The 19867-nt window shown below is 38.8% G+C and overlaps 1 protein-coding gene across 9 annotated transcripts in view; it reads left to right on the forward strand.

Annotated features, from left to right (window-relative positions):
• Positions 1–19867, forward strand: part of tsc2 (TSC complex subunit 2) — a 77477-nt gene that overhangs the window by 22747 nt on the left and 34863 nt on the right. For 6 of the 9 annotated variants that reach the window (XM_048551752.2, XM_048551755.2, XM_048551753.2 and 3 more), the window contains 10 exons: positions 1575–1697; positions 2728–2834; positions 3386–3536; positions 8337–8459; positions 9375–9509; positions 10715–10904; positions 13223–13316; positions 13578–13680; positions 14723–14820; positions 17114–17239. In XM_048551752.2, coding sequence (XP_048407709.1) covers positions 1575–1697; positions 2728–2834; positions 3386–3536; positions 8337–8459; positions 9375–9509; positions 10715–10904; positions 13223–13316; positions 13578–13680; positions 14723–14820; positions 17114–17239 — 1250 coding nt within the window. The remainder of the gene's footprint in view (positions 1–1574; positions 1698–2727; positions 2835–3385; positions 3537–8336; positions 8460–9374; positions 9510–10714; positions 10905–13222; positions 13317–13577; positions 13681–14722; positions 14821–17113; positions 17240–19867) is intronic. The other 3 variants (XM_048551756.2, XM_048551757.2, XM_048551759.2) reach the window with 1 other exon arrangement.

Genomic DNA, 19867 nt, shown 5'->3' on the forward strand with positions numbered 1-19867 from the left:
TTTTCAACCCAAGTTGAATAATTTCTTGATGAGTTTGAACCTTTTTATCCATATACTAATATTTCTGATATCTTAAATAGCCTTCACTATGCTGTTCCATTTAATTTAACTTTATAACTTGGTAAATAATGTTTTAAGCTTCAAATAAGAATGCTGTTAGTAGGCCTTTCACACCAGCAGGTGGCACTTCCCCTCATTTCGAAGTGAACCGACTTCTATACTTCTGTCTTTAAAACTATGGTCATTATCTATTCAGAGATAGTCAATACAGCAAATGTTTGTGGAGTCGGTGTGTGATGATGCATCCTGTTTATCTTGATGAATTTTGAAAGAAATTCAAAGTGCGGGTCCCTGTTCCTTTATTCAATAAAATGGCCATTGGACTCTTCTTTAACGTGTTATTGAGCTCAGCTACTTTTGTAGATAGGAAATGGATGTTTACATATAAACCCACCATCTGCCCTTGAAGCATATTTTACTGTTCAAAATAAAAAGTGTAGATGGGGAAGAATTGAGTGGGCTAATAATTTGGTGTTGAACTGAGACAGAATACTAACTTTTTGCTGAATTCATTCTGCAGTTAATCAATCTTACATACAATCAGGTAGCAAAAATTTTAGATAATATCCTGCAGAACAAATAACTCCAATGACTTGCTTGAAGGAGGAGTCAGTTTTGAATTATATTAATGGATGACTAGTCAGATTTAAGACAGATGAGGAGAAACTTCATGTAAGGGTAGGTAATCTGTGGAATTCTTTACCACAGAAGGTTGTTAAGTATATTCAAAGCTGAGATAAGATTCCTAATCATTAGAGGAATCAAGGGTTATAAGGATAAGGCAGTTAAGTGGAGTTGAGGATTATCAGAACAGCCATGATCCCATTAAATGGCAGAGTGGACGAAATGGGTCAAGTGATCCTTTTCTGCAATATCTTATGATCCATAGATACAATCCATAGAATCCCTACGGTGTGGAAATAGGCCACAATGAGCACCCCACCCAAGGCTACCCCCACCACCCCATTCCTGCATTTCCCATGACTAATGCACATAACCTGTACATCCCTGAACACTAATTTAACATGGCCAGACCACCTAACCTGCACATCTTTGGACTATGGGAAGAAACTGGAACACCTGGCAGAAACCCACACAGACATGGAGAATGTGCAAACTCCGCACAGGTGGTTGCCGGAGGTGGAATTGAACCCGGGTCCCCTAGCACTGTGAAGCAACAGTGCTAATCACTGAGCTGCTGCGCCACTGCTCGTATGGTCTTATGTAGGAATCATAGCCAAGTTGTATCCGGAAAGGATTGTCAATAACAATAAAACATATGGCAAATCATTTGCTTCAGTTGTTAATTAGGTGATAAATGATTGTTAGAACAGTTGGGAACAGACCCCTCTACCTGTTCCAACGGTGCTGTGGGATCTGTTGTCTCTCTCTGGCAGTACAGGCATTTAACCTCATATCTGACAGTGCCACACACCTGCAGTATTGTATGTCTACAACTTAAATTGATTCAGACATTTTATGTCAAAAGTATTAACGTGTTTTTTTTTTCCCAGACCAAATTGTATAGTTTACCAGCCAGTCATGCAAGCCGAGTATATGAGCTTCTGATTAGTCACATTCAGTCGCACTACCAGCAAATGTACACTTCTTCCATCGCAAGCAGTATACGCTTAAAGGTAGGTAGGACAAGGGAGTTTATCTCACTGTAGTTTTAGAACCAACGTGCAGTTCCATTCATGACCTGTTGTGTACTGGACTTTATTTAATAGTTAAATTAACAAATTATCTTTGTCTGATTGAAATCCACCAATTAACCGAAGAAATATTTGTCAGTTCTGTAAACCTGCTCAGTGTTTCAACATACTGTGGTTCTCCAAGATTCATGGTTGCAATATAATAATATGGTGGTTTAAGACTGTAGTGTCTCCAATGAGTTGCATTTATACAATGACTTCTACCATATTAATCTCCCAGTGGTTGGCAAGACTGCTTAGTCTCAAGTAACTTGCTAAATGTTGTCTATCAACCAACCTGTCTCATTGTATTTTCTGAAGAGGAGTGACCTATAGACCAAGCTGCAAAGAACTAATCAGATGTAGAAATATCCCCAATTTAATCTTTGTCTTTCAGCTGATCTTCCTGTATACTATGCACGAACATGACACAACTAGCCTATGGGTCTATATACCTTTTGCTCAGTCCTAAAATTGGTCAATGCAGTTGGTGTGTTGCTTTGAGGAGCTTGTTTCTAATTTTTGATTTCTGTCCCTGAATATTGTAGTAGCCTTTTTTCCCCTCAATTCTTAGGAAGTCAAAGTCAGGTCACTGATGGAATGTAGCTGAGTACAGTGACTATTCAATTTACAACTTTTTATAAAACATGTTCCACGATGTCATTATGTAGGATTGAAACCCTGAATTTGAATATCTCAAAGTAAATTCATTAGTTGTGTTGAATTCTTTTTGTGGACTATAGATCTTTGACATCTGAAGTAGGAATTGAAAAACAATGCACTTTCTAAAATGCACCTACATCTTCTAATCATAGCTCTGCACCAAGAAAATAGTTTTTACTGTAAAATTTGATAATTTAAGCAAAATCTGTCAAAGGTGTTACATTTTTCAATGTCTTGAATTACCAGAAACACAATATCAATGAAAACAGAGCATTAAATGTTTCAATAACTAACAAAGTTCTTTCCATAGGTATTCACTTTCTTTCTGGATCTTCGAGTTGACTCTCTCTTTCGCATTGGCGTGCCAAATAAGGATAGGATAGTGAGATTCAGCCCATATTGTCTCTGTGGAAGCAGGTAGGCAATTTTTGGCTTCAGTTTTATTCTTCATTCAGTCCATACTTTCAGAGTCTGTAGTACTGATAATAAAGCATAGCAATACAGGTGGACCATTCAGGCTCAAGAGTGTTGCATTGTTCTTTTAGATGGTGGCTAATTTTACTTCAAAGCCATGTGCTGCATGCCCTAGATACTTCCAGCTAACAAAAATTCCACAATATTGATCTTGAAAATTTCAATTCATTCAGCATCTACAGCTTTTTGAGAAAAGAGTTCTAGATTCTATGTAGACTCAGGTCACATGACACAGCAGGACATTTGCATTGATTTGATTGTACAGTCTTTGCATGAATGAGACACTTGCGGCATGTATCTTAACTGCGTAACCTTGGTACTTAAGATGTGAAATGAGAGATGACATGAATGTAAGTTTCTAGATACAGTATTAGCTTGAAAACTTGTGATCGACCATGACCCCTCAGCTTGATTAAGCAGCCTTCTGGCACATGGGAACAATACTTTATTTCCCTTAAAATCTCCAATGTTCACTTAATTATATTTTGTTGTAGTGAATCTGAGAAGAGAGGCTCTGAGAAAAAAGGCCAAGGTACAGTTTCTCCACCAGCAGGAAGCCCTGCAGCAGCTCAGAGTACCACCATTCGCATGGGCTATTTACCGTTCTCATTGGCTTTTAATGCTCTTCTCCAGTGCCTCGAGCATGTAAGTAAAATGGTTTCATATCAAAACATGAATATGTGAAATGAATAAAATGTTCTTTTGAATTCTGTATTGGGCTGTTTCTCCTGCAGACCATGTACATTTGCTGTGGTTAATGACTGAACCTAATTCTTTGTGAGGAAGCATTTTCTAAACTTCTTCTCATCTTCCTGTTGTACTCCTCTTGCAACTCGAGTGAAATCTACACAATGCTCATCCGATGCTTTTGTTCCATGCATCAGCATTTTCATACTGCTTATAATCTTTGTTTTTCAGTGTATATAATTTTTTTTAAAACTTGCTCTTACTTGTCAATCCCATCCTTAACCAGAGAATTATTTGCCTATTATTCAAAGCTGTGAATTTAGAGGTGAGCTGTTTCAGCTGGGATGGTTTTTGATTTTTCAGGCAACATTTAAAGTAATACAAAGTACAAGGTGCCTTGGAGAATTATAAAACAGTGTGACCTGAACCACAGCATTGCGATTAGTCAGTTGACCAAAATCTTGTTCAAAAATGTAGGTTTTAAGGAGTATTTTTAATGAAGGAGGTGAGGTAGAGGCATAGTGATGGTGTAAGAAAGATGTTCCATAACTCGTGGACTAGGCAATTGAAAGCCCCATCTTCAATGATGGACCAATTATGATGGGGAATGCATACCAGACCAGTATTAATGAATCTTGGATGTCAGAGAGTTCTACAATTGGAGGAAATTACAAAGAAAAGGAGGGATGAGAATTGAAAATGAAGGTGAGAACTTTAAAATCAAAATGTTGCTTGACCAGGTGCCGTTGTAAGTCAGTGAACAAAGGCGCAGTAGGGAAACAGGTTTTGTCGTGAATCAAGTTGCAGGTGGCACAGTTGTGGACAATCTTCAGTTTACAGTAGGTAGAATGAAGAAGATCAGCTAGCAGTGCATTGAAATAGTTGAGCTGAGAGGTAATGGAGAGTTGAATGAGGATTTCAGCAGCTGCTGAACTGAGATGAAAGGGTGGGCAATATTCCAAATGTGGAAATAGTTGCTCTTAGTGATGGCATGAGTATGAAGTTGAAATCTTACCAAATGTGACACAAAAGCAGTGACCAGTTTGGCATAATCTCTGACCATTCTCAAGGAAAAGGGTGGCATCACTGGCTAAGAAATTGAGTTTTGAGCATGGACTGACACACTTGTTTTGGTTTTTCCTATACTTAATTAAAGGAAATTTCTGCTGATCCAGTATTTTATGTTGAATAAACTGTCGGATAATTTATTAACAGTGAGTTAGAGTCGGATGTCCGTTCGACTATAAGAAGTACGAGCAGAAGTAGGCTTTTTAGCCTGTCAAGTCTTTTCCACCATTTATTGAGATCATGGCTGATCTGATAACCTTCAACTTCACTTTCCTGCCTCATCCCCAGGACTTTGATTCCATACTAATTTAAAATCTGCCTGTCTGTGCCAAAGAATTCCACAAATGTGCTACCCTCTGAGAGAAACACGAAATCCTGCTCATTTCCACCTTAAATGGTGACTCCATAATCTGAGATGATTCCCTGTGGTCCTAGATGCTTGCTGGAACGGAAACAACATCTTTCCGTTTATCCTGTCAAATCCCCTAGGAATCTAAGTTTCAATGAGGGCTCTTGTTATTTTTATAAACTCCAACACATAAATGCCCAACTTACTGAACCTCTGCTCCATAAGAAAATTCTTCTATACCCGGAATCAATCTCGTGAGTCTTCTCTGGTCTGCCTGTAATGCCGGTACATCTTTCCTTAGATAAGAAACCAAAGTTTTTGCACTATTCTAGGTGTGATCTGACCAGTGCTTTGTATAGTTTTTGCAAGACTTCAATATTTTCATACTCCATTCCCTTTGAAATAAAGGCATTCCCTCCCCCACTAACAGTTTATTTGCCTTCCTGATTATCCACTGAACTTGGATGTTAGCTTTTTGTGATTCATGCATGATTGCCCCCAAATCCTTCTGCTGCAGCTTTCTGTGATTTGTGTCAATTTTAAGTAATATCTGCTCCTCTGTTCTTCCTGCCAAAGTACATACTCTCACATTGTCCTCCATTATATTCCAACTGTCAAGCTTTTGCCCACTAACAACCCTTCTATATCCACCTTTAGACACTTGGTGTCATCCTCATACTCTCCTTCCCATTTGGGGCAGCACAGTGGCTCAGTGGTTAGCACTGCAGCCACACAGCACCAGGGACCCAGATTCGATTCCCACCTCGGGCGACCGTCTGTGCGGAGTTTGCACATTCTCCCCGTGTCTGCGTGGGTTTCCTCCAGGTGCTCCGGTTTCCTCCCACAGTCCAAAGATGTGCAGGTTAGGTGGAATGGCCATGCTAAATTGCCCGTAGTGTTCCGGGGTGTGTGGGTTATGGGGGATGGGTCTGGGTGGGATGCTTCAAGGGGCGGTGTAGACTTGTTGCCCAAAGGGTCTGTTTCCACACTGTAGGGAATCTAATCTAATCTGTTTTATGTCATCTATAAACCTGATGATACTACACTCATTTCTGTTATCCAACTGTTAATACATATCGCAAATAATTGTGGTCCCTGCACTGATCCCATTGGCACTCCACTAGCTACGTAGGTTGCCATCCTGAAAGTGCTCCTTCTGTCTGAACTCTTGGTCTTCCTTTGTTAATCCTTAGTGCATGCTAATGTACTGCCATTAACATCATGGGCTGTTCTCAGGTAGCCTTATGTGTGGTTCCTTAACAAACACCCTCTGGAAATCCAAATATATTACAATCTATTATTTCATCTTATTCTGCATGTTTTCTCCTCAAAGAATCCTAATAAATTCATCAGGCATGATTTCCCCTTTGTGAAGCCATGCTAACACAGCTTGACTATATTCTATATTTCTAAATGCTCTACCATTATATCCTTTGTAATGGATTCTAACATTTTCCCAATGGTGGATGTTAAGCTGCCAGGCCTGTGGTTACGCTTGTTTCTTGTCTTCCTCCCTTTTTGAATAAGGGTGATACATTGGCAGTTGTCCTCAGAGTACATGTAAAAACTAAGGTGCCAATCTGTTGCAAATTTATTCATTCTGTACTTATGCTGTGCAGTTCTTTATTCATAATTGCTGCCAAACCTGATGACATTTGCTTCGTGTGCTCCTCTGAGTGAAATAGTTTCCATTGAAGGTGAATTATTGGCAACCAGATTTATACTGGCTCTTTTAGTTTATAGTTGCATTTCTAGCATTTTGTAATAAAAATCTTATCTATTTTAGTGGGGTATGTTTTATACATATACTTTTGTGGATGAAGTTGGGTATTGTCTGTTAAGTGCTTCAGGTGGAGGATGCCGTTGTCAGTTCTGGAGGTCTGTATTGATGGTAGGAAGATGCAGTTCTTGAATTCAAATAACAAGGAAAATTACAGTACAGGAACAGGCCTTTTGGCCCTCCAAGCCTGCACCAACACAGTTCAGTGCCTCTTGAAGTGCTTCACCTCATGTGCTCCCATCTTGCATGTTTAAACTCTCTGGATCTTGAACATTCATTTGATAACGTTGTTCTTAAAATGATTTTAGAATTCCTTGGATTCCAATGCAGAAGTTTCTTTTTCTTTGAAAGTTTAAGACCAATTGGAAACATTTTATCTTGTGTTGCTTCATCAATTCAACCAACTTGGTGTGTTTTTTTTTTGAATGTGCATATCCAAATAGTAAATCAGGAACTTGTGTTCATCTTTCAAAGGCCATGTTCTCCTTATCGCTTGCCTTTGATATTCGATGCATTTCATTCCTCCATTGCCTTACCCCACCGTACTACTTCAATTTCTTCCACTCTTTGGTCTTGTTACAAATTCTTTGTTAATCTGACTTCCTGTACATTCCTATCTTCCCAGCAATTTTTATTTCTATATTTCATTAATGAAATAAAAAAAGCATAAGGTGCTTCCCGAGGTGTTATAAAACATATGATGAACCATGAGAAGTTAGCTTGGATGGCCAAAGCTTTCGCAAAGTAAAGTTTAAGGAGTATTTTAAATGAGGAAAGCAAAGAAATGGTTGAAAGAATTCCAGAGCTTTGGGTCCTTGGCAGCTTAAGGCACAGTAGCAGCCTCTGTTTCCAAAATCCCTTCCACATTGCTTTGTTTCTCCCTGCTCAAAACCCACTTACTGAACTACGCTTTTTTAAGTCAGTGTTCCTGTTGTCTTCACTGTTTCTTCTCCTCTGCTTTTATCCAGGAAAACAACTACATTTTTTTATTTGCAATTTAAACAGCTTTATTTTTTGTTCAGAAGTCATAGAATTGTAGAGAGGCCATACTACTTGTCATGACTAGGTGATCTCTTTCCAAAAGCAGCCTAATATTCTCTGGCTTTTCTATTCTTTCTCCAAAGTAGTGATAATTTTCCCCTGTGGGTACTTTATAAATTATTCTTTTGAAAGCTACTGACAAATATAATTCCACTCGTCTTTTCAGGCAGTGCGTTTTCAATTGCTGTAGCTTGCTACATTTTTAAGTGTTTCCTCCATCTCCCTGTGGATATCTTTGTCAATTACCTTAAACCTGTGTTCCCTGGTTTTTAAATTGTGTCAGTGGAAATCATTACTAGTTATCCACCCCATTAAAATTCCTAATTTTAAGCAGCACTTAAAAAACCATTCAATTCCGTAAAGTTGCATTCCATTGGACTTTGTTTTTCCAGCATCTTCAATAGAGATTGCTAAAGAAATATTTAGGATGATTGAGTATCTTTGTGACATTTGCAGCTCAAAAGGTGTTTACTTCTACCTGTTCCATCCTTTTGTTTATGTGCACTTTTACCATTTAAAGGAGACAGACTGGAAGGTGCTGAAACTTGTACTGGATAAACTACCTGAATTACTGAAGTATAAGGGACTCATTCTGACCTCTCCATGCAGCATTGATCAACTCTGTTCTGCTCTCTGTACCATGGTAAAGTAAAGTTAATTCAATCATCTGTTCTCCATGTTTTTCCTTATCTTTGCAATGGAATTGTGCTTGACTTGGGCTTTGACAATGCAAGCAATTCTTTGGTATCTTCTCCAGGCAGTGCAATCTAAAGTAGTTGTTTGTAAGTATGAAGAAACTTTCGTAATTAAAATGAATATTAATACATCCTTGTATGGGAACACATTGGTAAGTTGGATGTTTGTAAATTAGGGGATCCCCCAGTACAACATCATCAGCACCAGCTGCTAATCGAAATGCTTCCATGTTTAGAGCTGACTGTAACCCTGTTCAATACACGACCATCTGGGGAAATTATTCCTTTCCCTGCTGTGTTGATTAGGGAAAGAAATTAATAAGTTCAGTATTAATTGGGAGATTACTCTTGATCTGACCTCTTAAGATCTCAATTGTTGCTTATTTCTGACATGAAGACGTTGCTTTATTACAATTGTAAATGTTATATTAAGCGTTTTCAGATTCAATGTGCTGTGTCTCCCTAGAAAAGATAAAGTCTGGAGTTTATTAAATATGTAGAGATGAATGATCTGTGCTACTGAAATATAGGGAAGTATCTGTCTCTGTCCTGTGGCAAAGTTGCTTTAAAAAATGTGGTCATTTCTGTTTTGTCAGGCTTGTATTTCCTCCCTCTGGTTAGAGCTCCACCAATAAAGGTAGTACAGATTATTTGCCCCACAGCGTACCTTAGCATATCTTAGTGGATGCCTGAGGATGAGGTTTTCTCTTCAGTTTTGGCCGCATTATACCTCCTGTTTACTTGATCTACGTGAACCTTCTAGGATTGAATTCACTGAGAGAAATCGGTGCACTCAGTGAAAGCATACTTTGAATAGACTGTGTAATATCAAGCTGGTAGTCATTTCAGACTTTATTTTCTAGGTCACAGACCGCCAGCTAGCAGAGAGGTTGAGGAACACACCTGATGGTTTCTCTCGCACTGATGTCCAGTTGGCAGTTGTCCCAGTGCTGACAGTCATCACCTCATACCATATTTACTTGGACCAGTCTAAACAGGTAAATTAAATGGTAGCTAAAGGTGTTTTTGTTAGGCTGTGCTTTGGCCTTTGAACGAAGGGTAGGGACAACAAACAAAGGAATTTATTTAATCACTCACGGGATGTGGGCATTGCTGCCTGGTCAACATCTATTGCCTATCCCTAGTTGCCCTTGAGAAGGTGGCCATGAGCTAACTGCCTCCTTGAACCACTGCAATCCATGCGCTGTAGTTTGACCCACAATGGCCATTGGAAGGGAACTCTAGGATTTTGACCCAGGAACAGCGATATATTTTCACGTCTGGATAGAGAGTGGCTTGGAGGGGAACTTACAGAGGTGGTGGTGTTCCTATACATTTGCTGCCTTTGTCCTTCTAGACAAGAAGGGATTATGTGTTTGGAAGGTGCTATCTAAGGATCTTTCAATTTCTGCAGTGCATCTTTGAAGATAGTTCATGCAGCTGCTACTGACAACAGTGGTGGACGGAGTGGAAGTGGTGCCTGTGAAGTGGCTGCATTGTCCCAGATGGTGTCAAACTTCTTGTGTTGTTGGAGCTACAGCCATCTAGGCAAGTAGGGAGTATTCCATCACACTCCTGACTTGCACCTTGTAGATGGTAGACAGGCTTTGCACAGTCAGGAGGTGGGTTACTTGCCACAGTCTTCCTCACCTCAGACTTACCCTTGTCACCACTGTATATGGCAAGTCCAGTTGAGTTTCCAGTTAGCGATAACTCTCCAGGACGTTGATAGTGGCCGATTCAATGACAGTGACACCATTGAATATGAAGCGGGTGGTGGTTAGATTGCACAGAAGTGATTAGATGTGTGTTGGGAATGGATGATCAGCCAGGTGAGTTGATACTCAAGGTGTTGTAATTTGTAGTCCAAGCATTGAAAATACAAACTTGCTATTTCGTGCATCAGCAAATAATCTACTACTTTGTTTGATCTAACTGGAGATTTATTTTTAAGTCGGGTTGTTATTTGTTCTTGACACTCTTAACTCAGACTACCCTAGTTAAAAAACTATTTAAGGCAGATGCAGAATTTGTAATTGTCCTTGAGTCAGCTGAAAATTCAGTTTTAACTGCAGTAGTTTACTGTGATGAGCATTAATAAAATTATAAAGTTATTATATACGTGAATTTATTTCTGGTAAAGATCCCTGAATAACCAAAATGAATTAACTTAATATGATCCATTGTTCTTTGTTTTGAGCAGCGTGAATTTGTACATTGCCTTGATACTGGCCTGATCTACCGTTGTGCCAAACAGTGTGTAGTAACACTGACCATGTGTATCATCGAGATGCCCGACATAATGGTTAAACTGCTTCCTGGCATTATTCTCAAACTGACTCATATCTCTGCAACCCTCACCATGGCTATCCCTATGCTGGAATTTTTATCAAGTAAGATTACTTGGTTGCATTAGTGGCTCTTGTAACTAGTGATGAATGGGAGGTGTAATGTTTTATAACGCAGATCTGCTAAATTGCAGTAGCTACCATTTCTAACAGTAGGCAGTTGTTATGACAGGAACCAAATTTGTTTTTGATCCTGAGTGAACAGAGGGGCCCTGGCTTTGATTGTTTGTTTATTCCATTCTACCTACACCTCATTGGATGCAGCAAGGTTAACTTAAAACTAAGATTCCTTCCTCCATGGATCCCTTTTCCTAATGCCAGTATGTTTATGCTTTAAAAGGAACAACATTAACCAGACTTTATTGACTTGAAGGATGATTATGTTTATTAGTTACTAAAACACAAACAAATAAAATGTGACTCTCTCAGACACCCGCATGCCCACACATTAGAAATGAAAAGCGAGTTAAAAAGCTACAATTAGAGAGGATGTACTCATTGATCTTTGGTTTGTCCATGTGGAGAAGTAAGTTGGGTAATTCTAGTGGCATTGACTCTGGCTGTCGAGCAGTTTGTTTGGAGAGCCTGTGTTTTGCAGATTGGCTCAAGAGAATTATTTAGTTTCCTTTTCAGCTGTAGCTTTTGACTGGCAACGTGCTTTCAACAATCAGAGAGAGAGAGGGACAGTGTGACTGCCATTTCCTTTAACCTCCAAGCACAGGGTATCCAGTAGATGTTCCCAGCAGTAACCATCATGGCACACTGCTGCGCACTAGCACTAGAACACGAGGTTGGTGTGCACAAACTAGAGCTATAATTTGTTTTTAATCCTTTCTCCTGTGGAGTACACCAGGAACACGCCAACATGTCTTTCATGCAGATTGATTTCATTTATCTCAAAAATGTGGAGAACACATCTCCTGAAAAATAGGGATGTAACTCTTAGGAGATGGTTCAGTTTTTTGCATTGTAGCTCTTCCTTTGAAGTGTTTTACTGAAGTTCCTCAACACCCTTCCAGGAATGACTTTCCATTCAAATGTATAGAATTGGAGACACTGGTCAATGTAAAGTCAGCAGAACTCTGGAGAGAGTAGGCCATGGCATTTTCCGTGTGTTAAGGTCTTGCATCGTGGGTACATTGGAAGTTGTAGTTTCATTGGTGCTTGGGTAAATTGTATTCCTGAACTATGGAATTGGAAGTTGGGTCAACAACACACGCAAATGATCTCTTGTATACTTTAGGGGAGTAGAGATAGATAACACATGATATATCTTGAAGTTCTCGGTTTAAGTATGCAGGAAAACAGTAGAAAGTACATTTTACCTCCACGGTCAGAGTTGAAGGGCTGATGACATGTGAATCCCTTTGGCTGAAGTCTTGATGGCTTTTGAGATTTGCGTTTGGATATCCACAGGCATATTTATAACAAAGGATAAGCCCGGAAAAGACATGGAAATTAAGAGGCAATGAGCAACGGCCTCGTGCGAAACTTCCATCCTCCTGCAAACATTAGGCACTTGCCTGCTGGGACGGATGCCAGCAGCAGAGGTTCTTTGCCTTGTGAAACCTGAACTAGGGAGGGCACAGTTCCAGAATAAGGGGCTTCCTCTTTAAGATGGAGATGAAAAATTTATTAAAAACCAGGAGAACTGCGAATGATGTAAATCAGGAACAAAAACAAAGTTGCTGGAAAAGCTCTGCAGGTCTGGCAGCATCTGTGAAGGAGAAAACAGAGTTAACGTTTTGGGTCCGGTGACCCTTCCTCAGAACTGATGACCCTTCCTCAGAACTGAGTTCTGAGGAAGGGTCACCAGACCTGAAATGTTAACTGTTTTTTCCTTCACAGATGCTGCCAGACATGAAGAATTTATTCCCTGACAGCTGTCAGTCCTGGAATTACCTACCTTAGAGAAGTAATGTTCTGGATCAACGAAGAGTAAGATTGACAGATTGCTGATCTGTAAGGGTGTCAGTGGTTATGAGGGGCAGACAGGAAAGAGGAATTGAGGTGCTGATCAGATCAGCATGCACTACTGTTTAGTGCAGTAGGCCTGGTGGGGGTGGGGGCGAATGAGCTTACTCCTGTCTCTTATGATTTTTATGTTGCAATTTTACTTCCATTGGGCAAGCTGGTAACTTTTCTCAGAGTAAAAATCAACCTGTAACTTCCTCCTCACTACTGGGCAGTGCATCAAGCGATCCTCTTCGCTAAGGATACCTAGCTTTGTGATTTATTTGGTAGCTGCCCACCAAATCACACTCTTGATTCAGACAGAGAGGTCAATTGACAACATATAGCTGTGGTCTTGTGATGCAAAACGTTTGAGGTATAAGAGATTTAAAATATGTGTTCCCTTACAGCTTTGGTGAGACTTCCTCCTCTGTATGCCAATTTTGTAGCAGAACAGTATGTCAGTGTGTTTGCTATCTCCTTACCCTACACTAATCCTTTCAAGTAAGTGTTTAATTTTCTCAATCTTTTTTAAAAGAAATTTCAGACTCTTTTTAAATAATTGCTCATATACTTTGATGTAGCTTTTAATTTAGTGTTATAATTCATATATCTAAGTTACAATAGTATAAACTCATGTAAACCTGGCTTTAGTTCTTGACATTTCAAAGTGGTATGAAAGTGGCTCTCAAATAATACGGCTTAAGAAGATTTCAAATTTGCAGTTATATTTAAGAAGCATTGCTTTTGTTCTGTCATCCCTAGGTTCAACCAATATATCGTGTCTCTAGCACACCATGTAATAGCCATGTGGTTCATTCGTTGTCGGCTTGTATTTCGAAAAGATTTTGTCCGGTATATTACAAAAGTAAGAATCTTGCACTTTACAAGTTGATTCTTCAGTTAGTATGTTGATTATTCATTACTGGCTTCTATTTTCAAAGAACCTATGTGCTTTGTAATTAATGCACTGCGACATGTAATTTGAGTCATATATTTGTGAAAATATTTTGGTTTGTTTTATACATTAATGTAGAAGATTTTAGGCAACCTTACTAGTCAGAAATCCTACTGACTGTATTGAAGTGTTTTGAGAAGGTACTTTGATAGTTGAGAATTTTACTCACAGAATTTAGGTTTGAAAGCAAACCACATGCAACTTCAAGATAACAAAGTGTGGAGCTGGATGAACACAGCAGGCCAAGCAGCATCTTAGGAGCACAAAAGCTGACGTTTCGGGCCTAGACCCTTCATCAGAGAGGGTCTAGGCCCAAAACGTCAGCTTTTGTGCTCCTGAGATGCTGCTTGGCCTGCTGTGTTCATCCAGCTCCACACTTTGTTATCTTGGATTCTCCAGCATCTGCAGTTCCCATTATCACATGCAACTTCAGTTTGTGGTGTTGGCAAAGAAATTTAAATTTGTGGGAAGCATTAATTGTTGCTCCATCTAAAATGCTCTGAGGATCTTGCAGATTCTTTAAAGAAAGAACATATATTTGTGTAACATCACTTTATAATCTCAGCCTCCTGAAATATTTTATAGCCAATTTGTTAGTTTTGAAATATGTAGTCTTTATTTTGTGGAACAAGTACTCAGCAATGTCTTATAAGCAGCTGGGAAAGAAATGATCAATTTGTTCTGATTTTTTGTATTGCTTTCCTAGGCACCAGGAGAATGTTCCTGCCACCTGGCTATCTGTGCTGCATACCCATAGTTTTAGACCTTTTTGCTCGTTATCTGCTTAGAATGGCTTTTGTCTTGTCTTTTATTATAGAATGAGTAAAATTCTATGGCTGCACCATCTGAGTACAGAGACTATAAAATTAGCTGTTCTGATTCAATACAGGATAGGGGTCTGAACTGCAATTATATGTTATATTATTAATGTTTCTTTATTTTAATAATCAAGGGCCTACGGTCAAATGCCTTATTACCATTTGAGGACACACATGAACCCAGCAGTTTTCGAGCCCGTAGCACAAGTTTGAATGAAAGACCCCTCAAAAGGTAGGCTAATTTCCAAAATTGGGAGCAAACATTTATTATAATGCATGTGTGATCTGAAGGTAAACTCTAACTTTATGATTGAAATATATAATGGCAATTGGAAGATGACTAGTGAAATTTCACATGGTAGCAGACTATATCAGTGTGAAAGCTGATGTTTGGTACATAATGTCTCTTGGGCTAAAAAGTTGATTCACCATTATGGTCACTAATAGTAATTTATTTCAACTTTGCAAGAAAGTTCACTAACCCTTCTAATGTTTGGGAATTCTAATGACATCCAGGTAGAGTTGGAAAGTGCTAAAATGTTGGAGAATTGAGCAGTTGATGACAACACTGGACATTCATTTGTTCTGTTGAATACAGCTAGCCAAGTGTGGGTCAAATGCAGTGTTCAACAGGAAATCTCCAATTAAAGCAGAAAATGTTAGAAATATCTAGCAAGTCTGGTGTAACTGATGTTGCAACCTGAATTATTAACTATCAACTGAACTGGGAAAAGTTAGAAATGTAATGCATTTCAGATTGGTCAAATTGGGGAGAGTAGAAAAAGAACAAAGGGAAGGTTTCTGATGGAAGTGAAAATGTGAGATGCTAAATGAAGTGTGGAGACCTGTTGGGTAAGATTGCACATTCAAATTTTCATTCTGGCAGATGTTGTATTCTTTGCGCAGCAGGTCTGGGTTTGGGTAGCAGAGTCTTTGAGCAGAAAGGTCTTCAATCCCATAGGTCCTGGTGGGATTTATCTGTTACGTAAACTCCTTCCGATTAAACTGTTAATTACAGAATAATTTCTAATGCAGTGCTTCCCAAATATTTTCTCTACTGGTGATCCCTTTTTAAGGCCTGGGTATTGTCATGACCCCTCAGTAAGAACTGGAGAACTGTGATAGTGAATAGAAAAGATCTGAGAGTGTAGAAGGGAACTTGGCGTTCATGACTGTAATGTTTCAACGTGTGACCCTACTGGGATGCTAACACCCCATGCCCCCCACTCTGTGAAGACCTATGCTAACATATACCACTAAGGACTTAGAAAAACATGCTCTTGAGAGGTTTCAAAGAATTTGGGACTAAGTGGCTGAATTTAGAATATTCTATCTGTGAATCCATTAATTTTGCTGAATTATGCAGTAGTAAAGCCAGCCTTACTTCACTGCTGATCTGTTCTGAATGTGGTCTTCTATTATCTTGCTTCAGTGTCTAGTATTTATGCATTTTTAGTCAAATTAAAATTGTGCTTTGCCTTGTTTCTTTGATTTTTGTATAATGTATTGTTGGACTGTGCATAGTTTGATTTCTTTTTTGTGTTCAACTGTACACAGATTGTGGAAGGTTGGAATATGAGCATCTGAAAGGAAGTGACTTTAAAAAAAGTGTTTTTATGCGATAATTCAAGGCAGTGATCCAGTCTTGCATTCCCACCAAATTGCTGCTTACTGGAAATCCACCTAAGTTAATGGGATGCTAGAGTACAATTTCCATTTGTCATTGTTGAGCTGACAGTAAGGTACTCAATGCATTCAGGTGGAAATCTGCTCGTTTTTTTTAAGCCTATATTCATTGTTTTAAACAGCTTAAACACATACATTCTGTGCAGTTTTCCTTCAATTATGTACAGAATTTGACTTTGCACAAATACATTAAGGGTTTGACCCCTTGTATCTCATGCAGTAACTTAAAGGCGATAGTTCCATAATTTATGTGGAGCAACTGGCACTTCACTCACTTTCCTTTCCAATAATTATGTAACTCAAGGCTTTAAATGGGCCATATCTTGTTTATAGAGCGTATGACTCAAATTTTCCAACTAAAGTTGTTAGCGATGCATGCTGAGATTTTTGGCCATTTACTGTTCGTTTGTTAAACACTGCAGAGTTCCCAGTTAGCCGTGAAACAAGCCCACATTAATTAGGTTAGTTCTCAGTGTATTAGCAATTTATCTGTCCCCGTGTACAGTTGTGTTGTCATGACCTAGAATGCCATTCCAACCTTAATTTTCTGTATTGCTTGTTCTACCAGTTATAATCAATATTGTGATAGGAATTTGTATATTCCTTTGTTGTGTAGCATATATACTGTTTGATCTAATTTGCTATTTTGTCATGTTTCAGATTTTGTTTAATGCTTTCAAGTTTTTATTTCTCCCCCTTTTGTTCTTCTATCTCTGCTGGTGTTTGCTTCCCTCACTTCACTTATCTGGGAACCCCATTCCTGGCCTGTGACCTCTGACCATCAACTCCTCCCAATGGCTCCTCTGCCACCTGCGGTGTCTTTGGGTTGGTGCTTGTAGCTTGCGAGCCGCAAAGCCCCTAAAGCCAGGCTTGAATAGTTCCCAAATAAAAGATATGAAAGACCTCTCAGCAGTCGAGGCCTTCCGATCCCGCAGCATCAGTGTTTCAGAACATGCAGTCCGCAGGTAGAGGCATTACAAGAACCTATGGTCAACAGACTTTCATTCTGGGGTTTCTGCATGCTGGGAGGCTTGCATGAAGTAGTAGTAGATTTTTAAAGAGAATTTTTTTTTTTGCTATTTCAATGAAATGTGAATTTTGATCTGGGTTGATATTGATTTCAGGAATGTAGATTATGTTTAGGTCAATGGTTGTCACTCAGGACTTTAAATTTAGTTTCCACTTCTTGACATCCTATGACAATGTAAATACAACTGTAAACTCGATAGACAAAATGCCTTTGCTTTATTAAAAAACTTCCATTTATTTAGAATTTTCACAATTTCAGGAAATCCCAAGGCACTTTACAACCAATTACCTTTGAAAGTGTAATGTAGAAAAATAACATGACAGTAACTAGAGAGGAACAGTACTTGATTGTGTATATTCTTAATCATCCTTGAGTCAGATGTACTTTTGTGATAAATAGGGTAATGCCAGCTGCCTGACCTGTGAGAATTTTTTCCAGATGGATGCTGTGTTCACTATGATTTTATCCATCCCAATGTCTTTTCAGTGTCTTGTGTGTGACTATTTGGTGCTACCGTTTCAGATGCACAAAAGTAAGGGAAAGGAAAAAGAATTATAACAAAGATGAAAGAATAAAAATTTTGGTGCAGTTGGTTTGCCTGATTCACAAGCTGAATAGAGGAAATGCATTTGGTCGATCTCTCGTAAAACCTTTGTTTATACAAATGAAGAGCACAAGAATTAATCTAAAGAACAGCAAGAGGTTTTGATACTAAACTCACATTTGGAGTTAAGCTGATGCAATGGGACAGCAACCAAATCTCATTCAGCAGATGAACTGCTGGGTGAACCACTGACATGTGCCTGAAAACCGGAAGGCCTGGAATTATTTTGCCACTTTTACTGGTGTATTCGTTTTGAGATGACCTCAAAATGTAAAATTTGTACCATCTCCTATCCTCAAAATGAAGTTATATTTTACTCATGGCCCCTAATTTCTGAATCAATTCCTGTGCATATCTCAAAACTGGTTAAATTAATATAATAATTGAACATTGTGGAAATCAAAACAGGTTTAATTAAATGTTAATTGTTAGTTTGCTTCTGAGGCATGATTTTTTAGAACTCCTGATGGGTAGTCTTGTTATGAATACAAATAAGAGAGCTGAACTAAAGACAACCTGTTAACACATTTATTTTAGTCCCTGATGAGAAACGTGCTATTGGTGATCATTTTTATTGCGTCACTGCTGAATTCTGTTCTTTGCCCTCTGATTCTGCCTGTGATGAATGATTTCCTACATTCCATGTGTTGTAGAAGCTCCGAATAGCTTTTAAAATATTATGCTTGTGTTTCTTATAATGTATTTATTTTTAATCTTCAGCAGTCTTTCCTTTGCCCCTGCGCAATTACTTCTGCAATTTTGAAAACTGACATCCATCAAAATTTTAAAAACTCGCAGCATCCTTATCCACTGTGTAAATGTGTCACTGAATTACCAATAGACATTGATTTGCAAGATTCTCACGAATAGTGTTGAATTCCCGATCGAATATGTTTAAAGTATGTAGTTATCCATTACCGTAGCCTTTATGTTTTGACACTCCATACTAATCATCTCACTGTCAAGAAACCAAGTTGCTCTAGGCAGATTGAATATAACGGGAAGAAACGAAAAGCCCTTTGAACCTGCAATGCTTTTCAATATTATCATGATTAATCTCCTAAGTTAGCTGCCTTTTCTCCATATACCTCAAATCTCTTAAGTCCAAAGGTCTGTTGATCTTAACATCAACAAAGAATTCCAAAGGCTTGCATTCCCAGAGGGAAGGAATGTCGCCATGGTTTTACTGAGATTGTCTGGTATGTCAGACTCCCTTGTTTTAAACCCCGAGCTGCTGCATAATGTGGAGCTGCCCTTGATAATATCACACAACAGTAACAATTTATTTAAAGCATTAGTGGAACTAAGAAATGGTCTTGTTTTGAAACATCTTTTTTGTATATCACATTGTCTGCCTGCTGAACATGGAGTATATCTGTTTCAACTACTGACTGAATGCTCATCTTTCAGGTAGGTATGGTGCACAACATGTGCCATGTTCAAAGCAATTCTTGTTTGATGACTTGTTGTTTCCACACTGCTTGATCGGTGTTAGCTGTGTAACTCAATTAGAATCTAGATTGATGCTTGCCCATGAAAGCCAATAGGTAGAAACATTCACTTCCCTTATGGCAAATTCAATTATTTATTAAACAATTTGAACCAGTGAACAAAAAGTATAAATAAATATCACAGAGGTAATAGGAACTGCTGATGCTGGAGCCTGACATAACAAGGTGTGGAGCTGGATGAACACAGCAGGCCAGGCAGCATCAGAGGAGCAGGAAAGCTGACATTTCAGGTCTGGTCCCTGCTGTGTTCATCCAGCACCACACCTTGTTATGTTAAATAGATATCACAGTTGTTTTTTGCATGTACTGAGAGACAACCACTGACTGAAGCTCTGAATACAGTCTAGTCCTGATACATTGAATTTCTTCCTTTGAAGACTTAATGCCTTTTTAAATGAAGAAGATTAGACTGTACTTAGAACCCTTTCATGATATGTAATTAACTCTG

This window comes from Stegostoma tigrinum, chromosome 23 (genome assembly GCF_030684315.1).
Source record: "Stegostoma tigrinum isolate sSteTig4 chromosome 23, sSteTig4.hap1, whole genome shotgun sequence".
NCBI lineage: Eukaryota > Metazoa > Chordata > Chondrichthyes > Orectolobiformes > Stegostomatidae > Stegostoma > Stegostoma tigrinum.